At 46.0% G+C, this 8726-nt stretch overlaps 1 protein-coding gene across 8 annotated transcripts in view; it reads right to left on the bottom strand.

The window, feature by feature from the left end:
- The window catches only part of LEPR (leptin receptor), a 147877-nt gene extending 139572 nt beyond the window's left edge, over window positions 1-8305 (bottom strand). For 5 of the 8 annotated variants that reach the window (XM_029617721.1, XM_029617719.1, XM_029617723.1 and 2 more), the window contains exon 1: window positions 6815-7198. Coding sequence is in view for 1 of the 8 variants with exons in the window: in XM_029617720.1 (XP_029473580.1) it covers window positions 8014-8033 (20 nt within the window). In the remaining 7 variants the exon portion in view is untranslated. Of the gene's footprint in view, window positions 1-6771; window positions 7199-8013 lie in introns of those variants that run through there. The other 3 variants (XM_029617720.1, XM_029617722.1, XM_029617724.1) reach the window with 2 other exon arrangements.
- Between the last annotated feature and the right edge of the window lie 421 nt (window positions 8306-8726).

Below are 8726 nucleotides of genomic sequence, written 5' to 3' on the forward strand. Positions count from 1 at the left end.
CTATGTATATAATTACATCAACATGTTGATGTAATTATATACACCTCTGAGTTAGGACATCTATCCTTTGGCTGGAAACATTCTTTGCCTTGGCATTCTTACATATTACCATTAGTGTACACTATCATTTGTATGCAGATGGCATACAATTCTTCTTTCCCCTGCGGTCCACATGGGCCTTAACAGAACAATTTATCACACTCTGCTTATCCACCATCTATGCCTGGTTGCAACATAAACTTGCCCTTAATATCAGTAAGACAAATCATTTTGCTTTCACGATTTCCTACCGTCAACATTCCTGATAAAATAACCTTCAGAGGTGAAGAAATTATGGTTTCCAAAACAGTATGTAACCTTGGAAATATCAATCCTTCTCTTTCAATGCATGATCACATTAAAGCACTCGCCCAATCATTTCTTCAAGCTTCAGTTATTATGTCACTTAAAGACTTTATTAGAGTTTTCTGACTTTTGAACAGTTCTTACTGGAATTCTTACTTGGTGCCCTTTTCACTGTTCTCCCTGCTTATGGTATTCATCCTCCATCAACTACAAAATTCTGCTGCCCGTCTTAACTAACCCCAATATATAATATCACCCCGCTTGTACAACGCCTCCACTGGTTACCTATTATCTATCATATCCAATACAAGCTAGCTATCACAATTAAATTCCCTATTAAATAATATTCCTTTTCCATGGATTTGTGCTATATTAAAATTTTACACACCTGGTCGATCAGTAAGATCTTCATAATAAGGACTACTGAATGCTACCTCGCCAGAGTTAGCTTTTCTTGATGAGACAAGAGATCGTGCCTTCTCGACTGCCAGCCCTAGGTTTTGGAATTCACTGCCCCGGAGATAAAATCTATTTCAAACAAAATGCTTTTCAAGAAAGCTCTCAGGACCTTATTTCAGAAAGAATACAGCGCAACAATACAAGATCCTCCATCCAATATTACCTGTTGTACAAGACCTCTAGAGGCATGTGTGTCATGTCATTTTGTTTGTTTTACTTTTGTTTTTAAATTCTTACGGATGTTTTTATTGTAACCTGGCCTGAACTTTGGAAGACCAAGTAAGAAATCTTTTAAATAAATAAAATAGATCTCACTGGGGCCAGCCCCTCCCCTTTAATCTGTATGGCAGGATGCATCCAAATTGCCTTGGCTGGCTTCTGTATGTCTGCCCCTATAGGATCCCCTTTAGACATTTCCCTAGGGTGTTCATCTGTTAATTGCTAGGACTGCATTACCTCTGAGATGAGAGAACTCAGCTCCTCCCTTCTAACTATCCTGATGGCTGAATCTTCCCTAGCTGAGAAAACGTTTCCCCCCCCTTGAATCCCATCCAACTGATAGGGAAGGGGTTGTGCCCTCCGTGCTTATATTGACTCCCCCCCCCACCCCCTTCCTTAAGGGGTCCAAACTTGCCAGGTCCTTGGGTGCCTGTGTGCCTTTAAGAGCACATTATGCTTTATGCATAAGCACAAAATCTGTGGAGAACTCCTCCTCTTAGCCCCTCGAGGCATCCAAGTCCTCTTCCTTCTGCTCTCCCCAAGATGCCTCCGACACTGCAGAGGCGCGAGTTTCCCCAGACACTAGCAGTGCTGGAAACATGGCTGCCGTGCTACTGTAGCGCTCCGGAGGCATGCGGACTGCCTGCGGCCTCCTTCACTGCCTCTCCTTCTACCCAGAACTGCCATCACAGTTCATGCAAAATGAGCCCGCTCTGCTTGGCAGTCTGTTTGCCCTACATCTACCTCCATTTCCTAGGAGACAGAGGGGCTGGTGGTGGGCAAACACACTGCTATAAAACTGAAAGGACTCCCTCCTGCTGGAGTCTCGTTGCTCCGACTCACTTCCCTCCCCTTCCCAGTAGCTTTTTTGCTACGTAGGTCTTTTTCCAGGGAAAATACTTAGCTCCGGTGAACCAGATTGCCCTAAGGAAGGAAAATTAGGCTCACACTGTCGTCCACCAAATCCCCTGACTTAGCCTCAGTTCCACTGAGGAAATCAACCTTCAAAAGACTATTGCCCCAGAAGCATTCCAACGTCTTCCCTTCTCTGCTTTCTCCTGCTATACCAGACTCCTAAATTCTGCTGGAGGCAGAGAACTACCGACACCTCCCGTGCTGCACCATATTAAATAGGAAGGACAGACATCAGGTCAAAATTTGCACACTGCCTCTAGTAAGAGTGACCAATCCCATGTCTGGACTTGTCCGACAGAATGAGGAGGAAGTGTGGGTTCTCCATGAAAAGCTCAATGAGATGAGGTTTGGGGGGGGACCTAAAAAACATATACCCTAGAAGAAAGGAGAGACGGGGGGGGAGGGGGGTTATGATACAGACTTTCAGATACCTGAAAGGTATTACTAATATAGAAAAGGCAAACCTTTTTCAATGGATGGTAAGTTCTGGATCATCAGAATTTTTTTTTTCATGGGGAAAAAAAAAAAAAAAAGAAGTGTGGGGATACCTGGAATGCCCTACCAGTGGAGGTGATGGAAAAAGAAACTGTTATCAGAATTCAAAAAGGCATGGGATAAGCCCATAGGATGGTTAAAAAAAAAAAAAAAGCACATAGGGTAAAATGCACAGTGCGGTAGTTACAACCCTAAACAGGAGGTGTGGAGGCATCCTCTACAAAGCAGCAGTTACGATCTTAAAACATCTTACTGGATAGACTGGATGGTCTATTTTTATCTTTCCCTGCCATCATTTCATTTTACTAACTCTGAAATACCACATTACCCTAATAGAATGTACTATTAAATAGCTTTAGTGCATTTTATGTTGATATGAAACACTAGACTGGCAGTTCTGGAATCTACAGTCCATTTATCCAAAAAAAACAGCTACATCACAGACACAGAGGCAGTATAAGCAGCCAGGCAAAATCCGCAGCAGGTCTCAGCGATGGCATACTAGAGCGATGTTGGTAAGGAATGTCAGCAGTTCAGAACCCTAACTTCAGGATAAGGATTGGCGCCTAAAGGCTGGGTCAGTCAGGCTGGAGTGCGAAGTGGGGCTGGACACGGCGCCACCCTCACCCCCTGGGGCAGCGGCAACTCTGGGCGCAAGCCATGCCAGTCCTGTGGATCACCCCAGCTATGGCAGGCATCTCTTCCCCGTCTCCTCCCCTGAGAGGCGGGGGTGAGTCAGCATTCCACTTCCGCCGGCCCTCAGCAGCTGCCTTAGAACTGGGGCAGACCAGGTGAATCAGACCCGTTTCATTAAAACAAAGCAGTGCAAAGGCCTGCAGCGGGCGTCGACGTGATGCGATTTCTGCCCTGAACCCTGAATGTGAAAGTGAAGAAGTTCAATGAAGCTCAGGTAAGTGGTGGGAGTAAATGACAAGGTAGACAAATGCCTCGTCATCTAATTAGTGACAAGTATGAATGGATGAACGAGATTCCCACTGTCTAGGAAAAAACTACAGCCAAGGGAACGAGCTTGGTGGAATCAGTGGGGAAAGGACCAGCAGTAGCAGCTTTCCCCACACTGCCCTGGAAGAAGCCTTCTAAGTAGTGGCTCCATTCAGGCACGATCTTTGGTCCCCTGATACTATTAAAAAACAAAAAAAAAATGATGCCAGTTAGCAAAGAATTATCATGGCTTGTGTAGACCCCTGTGCACTGGGAACTGGACTCAGAGCACCAACTCGTTTCACATGGGCCACCAAATGACTTTTGGATTTATTTATTTCAAAAATTTCTAACCCACTATTATCAGTTCTAGAAAGGTTCCATAAAAGTAAATCATAAAAAGTTAACATACAAAATTATTTAGAAACCCAAAAAAAACCAAAAAACTATAAAACAATTCAAAGTGATAATCAAAAAGTACCAAATAAACAATAGACAATCAAATTACAATCTATTTACAGTCATTTGACCCTAAGGTAACTTTCCCTACAAATAAACAGCTGATAATGTGCCAATGGCCCCAAGGATGCTACATAACCTGCTCATGTGACATAGGAGCCATATATAACATAAAAAGCAAAAATGTGCAATCTCTGTAAATCCTCAAAAAAACAAAAAAAAAAACCCAGTCATTATTGGCCTGATTTAGATTTGAACTGGTGACCAAGATGTGAAGGGATTTGTAATCCAATAAGTCATCAACTCTTCCTGAACTATTTCATCGCTGACATCATTCTGCATAGCAAGTCATCCACCGAAATAAAGAATGTCTTCATCCTTACTATCTTTCAGGAAAGGGGGGATTGGAAGTTTAGCTTTACTATTTAGAAAAGGTTTAGGGAGAAAAAAAATGAATGAATGTAAAAATGTTCACTGTGAGGGATATAGTGGCCAGATAAGCCACTCAAATGTTGTTCTCATGATTTACAGTGCAAGCGGTGTCCACTCAGGTACAAATATTCATTTGTATTTCACTGCAGCTCACATATTAATCTGTATATTTAAAAAGTAAATGCACTTAGGAAACAGTTTTGAACAATGCAGCTTCCTGGGTTTATCACAGAGTAAACTAGGGAGCACAGCAGTTCTTCGGGGCAGTTGCTTACAGAGATGTCTTCAGGGCATGCTCTTCTATAAACTTCAGACCCAGGCTGAGCATTCAGGACTAAGTCTAAGAGCATCCTGAAAGAAATACCAGACTTGATCCATATTATTGGGAAGTCTATCTGTGATTACTTACTTATATCAGTGTCTTCCAAATACACCCGCCCCCTCCCCCCACTGCATTCTTCAAACACACCGTATACCCACACCCTTAAGGCTCCCACCACACCACATGTAAGCACGCCCCTCCCCCTCCACACACACAACCCCATATCGCAGTCATTTTTTCACACTGCTAAAATCATCTTCGGGAAGAAAAACAAATTGTAGCTGAACCCTAATGCGGAGGCTTTGATAATAATGAACAGTTAGCCACAGAAACAGGCAGGACGAATTTTAAAGCCATTTGTGAGAGTGTGTATATATAGAGCAATTCACATGCGTAAAACTGGAAGAGCCACATTGATGGAAGGCAGTTAAGTGCATGCGTTGACTTTTTAGCCACACTAAGAGGAAACATTCCCGGGGTTGTGTTTTGGTCAGGGATTTGGATTTCCAAATCTGTGCATTTTAATCTTTAAGGGGGGGATGGGGGTGGGAAGTCTAAATCTTCAAGGATACTTTGCTCCAGCAGCAAGTTTCAAAATGGATTTTGTCCCAAAATATGTAGTTTGAAAATTGCTCCCTACCTGATTGATATTTAAGATTTTCCCTTTGCCACTGCAATCTCCTGACAGCAGCAGCATTCAAACATTTCTTTTGAGGGGAAAAAGCCTCAAGAATTAACTTGCAAAATGAAATGAAATGAAAAAAAAAAAAAGTAGGAAAAACATGCAAAGGCTTGACTTTGAAAATGTTATCTACCTTAAGCCATGCCTCATTATAACACCAGCCAATGGAAAAACTTGCGCCCAGCCTAGTGGACAGGTCGGATGCGCGTTTCGGATGCACTAGACTAGCACCCAATGCAATAAGGAGATTAGCGCGTCCAAAATGCGCGCCCAGATAAAATGTGAAGCTGAAAGCCCTGATCACATGTAAACTCCACGTAGATGAGGTTATTAACCGTTACCGCCCCGATGCAAAGAAGAAAAAAAATTGCTGGGCACCCAATGCACACTTTTTAACACTGCAAATTTAACTTCAGCCCCAGAGGTGGTGGTAAGTAAATCCACGAGTCAAGGGCTCATGAGAAATTAAAAGATATTGTCCTCTGTGGTTCCTCCAGGGTAGTATCATTGAGACACAAATTTACTGCTTGCGGTGTTTAAAAATAAAAGCGTCAGTGTGATCCCTGCATAGGGTTCTAATAAGAAGCAGCACAACTCCCCGAGTGCCTAAGTAGAAGGACATTTTAAATATTAATATTTCGTCCAAAATTAAAGAGAAGTCTAAATGAACGCAGGGATCTTAAATATTTTCTTGATTTAACTATTAGCTGAATCATGCAAGGAAAGTTGCTGCCGTCCTAATGGTTTAAAAGTTTGGATGTAGCTTTCTCTTTTTTACACCTCTGTATACAACGCCATGTGCCAAGTGTTCCTCTTTATTTGCGCACGCTAGAGGCTGCAAAATACGTAACAACCTATATAAAGAGATCGCATATAAAATGCGCAGCGTAATTCTGTGGTACTTTTAATAACCAAGTTTACAAAATTCATAAAAACGCTCCCCTCCCCCCCCCCCCCCCCCCCCCTTGCCTACTCTTGCCGATTGCAGCTACGTATTTCTGAATACTACAACTTCACGAGTCTGAAATTCGTCTTAGCTGGTCCACATCCCAACGATCAATTTGAATGACAGAAGCTTAAGATAAATTCCTCTTCTGGTCCTCCTGCTGTCCAAAACTGCGGTGTTGTACCGCTGCCAGTTAACAAGAGATTTGGGTGCACCGAGTAAACTCACCTGAGCAGCCAAAACCAAGATTTACTTCGGACCTGTGCACTTCCTATTCAGGAATAGCCTTTATCACGGAAATGCGTAAACCATCAGCCAAAATGTGTGACAAAAACACTGGGTTCAAAGCACAAGAAAAGGACTCAGAAAGAGAGTATAGAACTGCATAGGTCCTAGTCACAAGCCCATTGCAAACACACGGGAGGTACAAAAGTTATATGCAGCTCTCAATTTCACCAAGACCGCTTCGAAAGGAATTGGAAAATACCGACAACCGCCCCCCCCAACTCAACACAACCGCCAAAAATACGGCCAGGAAATAAATTAACTAATTACCCCAATGCACTGTAACGCCACAGCCCTCCGGGCTTAGCTTTACCTTGCTCTGCTGCCGCTCGAATAGGTGGCCACTCGGACCAGTGAGCCGTCACATCTGTTCCCACGTGTAAGTACGCACCTGACCAGCGAAGTACCGCAGCTCAGCCCCCAGGCTGGGCTGGGAAACCCTCATTGGCCCGCAGGGCGGAGAGGGCGTTGCGTGACGGAGGAGGAGGAAGAGGAGGGCAGCGCCGCGCGCCAGGTTGCTCCGGGCTCCGCTCTGCACCTGCGCCAGCTGGCAGAAAACTGGCACTAGCTGCTCGTGGGCGAGTGACGTCTCCCCCCTCTCCCTTCCGCCTCCCCCACCCCCCCAACTCCAACCCCAACCCCCGGGGCTGTGCGCCCTGCACCTGAGGGGCGGCCCCCGGGAGGGGGGGGGCGGGAGGGAGGCAGGGGCCGGCTCGCACGCGGTGTCCCCCAAAGCAAACCCCGCTTGGCAACTCGGGAGAAAAAGTCCGAGAGAGAGAGCGTAGAGTCAGCAGCTGCGGAGGCTGTATCACCACCCACTGCAGTGCCTGTGTGAAAAGCGGTGAATGAAGCGTGAGAAGTCTGAAGGACTCTCAAAGGTAATTTTCAATCTTTCTGGCGCCCAGCCCTGCAGAGTGAGGGGGAAATTCACACAAGTAGAGAGAGGAGACGGTATTTACCGATTCACCACACGCTGCATGTAGCGCACGCCGTGACCTTTTGTTTATAAGCGTGTGAATGAATCGGTAATTTGATAATATATATAATACTTGTGATGGTTTGGTTTGTTCTCTTCTTTGTGGAGTTAAGGGCTGGGGTGGGGGGCGGGAAAGGCGTTCTAGGAGTAAAGAAACACACCCCACAGCATCACCAAGTCTGCATTGTACAGCCTCTACAAATGATGTCACCCCCATCATCACTATTACCCTACCAAGATCCTTGTAATGCAGAGGATACTGTTCAAAGAGCAGTTACATTCAAGTGTCTGAAAGCAAGGTGCAAGAGAACAAGGAGCAGCGCCAGCAGGTCTGGTGCTGCGAGTAAAAACAGAGGTGGAATCTGCGAGAAACGGAGCTTAGGATGTAGGGGGGGGGGAGGCAACGGGAGGGGGACTGTGTGACTTCGGGTCCTGTATCAGACCAATGAGCGTCGGACACGACTGCTCCTCGGTTTGAAATTGGGCCGGCAGAGGTGCGATGAGGTACTGTTTAATTGTTATTTCAATTTACTAACCGGATTAATTGCTTGTCCATTCTTGACGAAAAGGTTTCCCCTTGCCGGAGCTCCCAAAAAAATAAATAAATAAAAATAAACAAACAAGTCAGCGTATCCCAGCAGCATGCCCAAAAGAAAGGGGAACAGGCTTTGCCATGCTGACTGGCCCGGACCCGGAGGTTACCCCCCTCCCCTCCTGACTTGCCGTGCCATTTTCTCCGGGGAAGACGTCAGCCCCGGGGAAAGCGGCCCTGAGGTGCCTGCTCCTGTAGCTTCTTCAGCAGCTGGGGTGGGCAGGCAGAGACCGAGCGAGCCCACCCCCACCCCTCCCCCCTGCCTGCCTTCAGGCAGAGACCTAGCCCGCCTGCCTCCCCATGCCGTGTGCTGCAGGAGGAATCTATGAGCCCTTCCCCCCAGCTTTCACAACAGGAGCCTCCAGCTCAGGGAAGAGCAGCTCTGCCAGCCTCAGCGGGGGAGGGGCTGGAGGACTTCGATGGGAGCAGTATGACTGATAGGAGAGAATTCATAGAGGCAGCAACAAAGCAATGAGGAGGCAGGCTTCACAAAGAGCAGCTCATGCGGAGAGGAGCTTCAGTGAGCTTAAAAAGAGTCTTTGCTCATTCCGGAGGACAGGAACCTGGCCCAGGGAGACAGAATTGTAGTGGGCGGAGACTGGAGACTTCACCCTGACAGAGGACAGCCTGAAACTTCTACCAGCAGGACTTCATGTA

Source organism: Rhinatrema bivittatum, chromosome 10, assembly GCF_901001135.1.
Source record: "Rhinatrema bivittatum chromosome 10, aRhiBiv1.1, whole genome shotgun sequence".
NCBI classification, from domain to species: Eukaryota; Metazoa; Chordata; class Amphibia; order Gymnophiona; family Rhinatrematidae; genus Rhinatrema; species Rhinatrema bivittatum.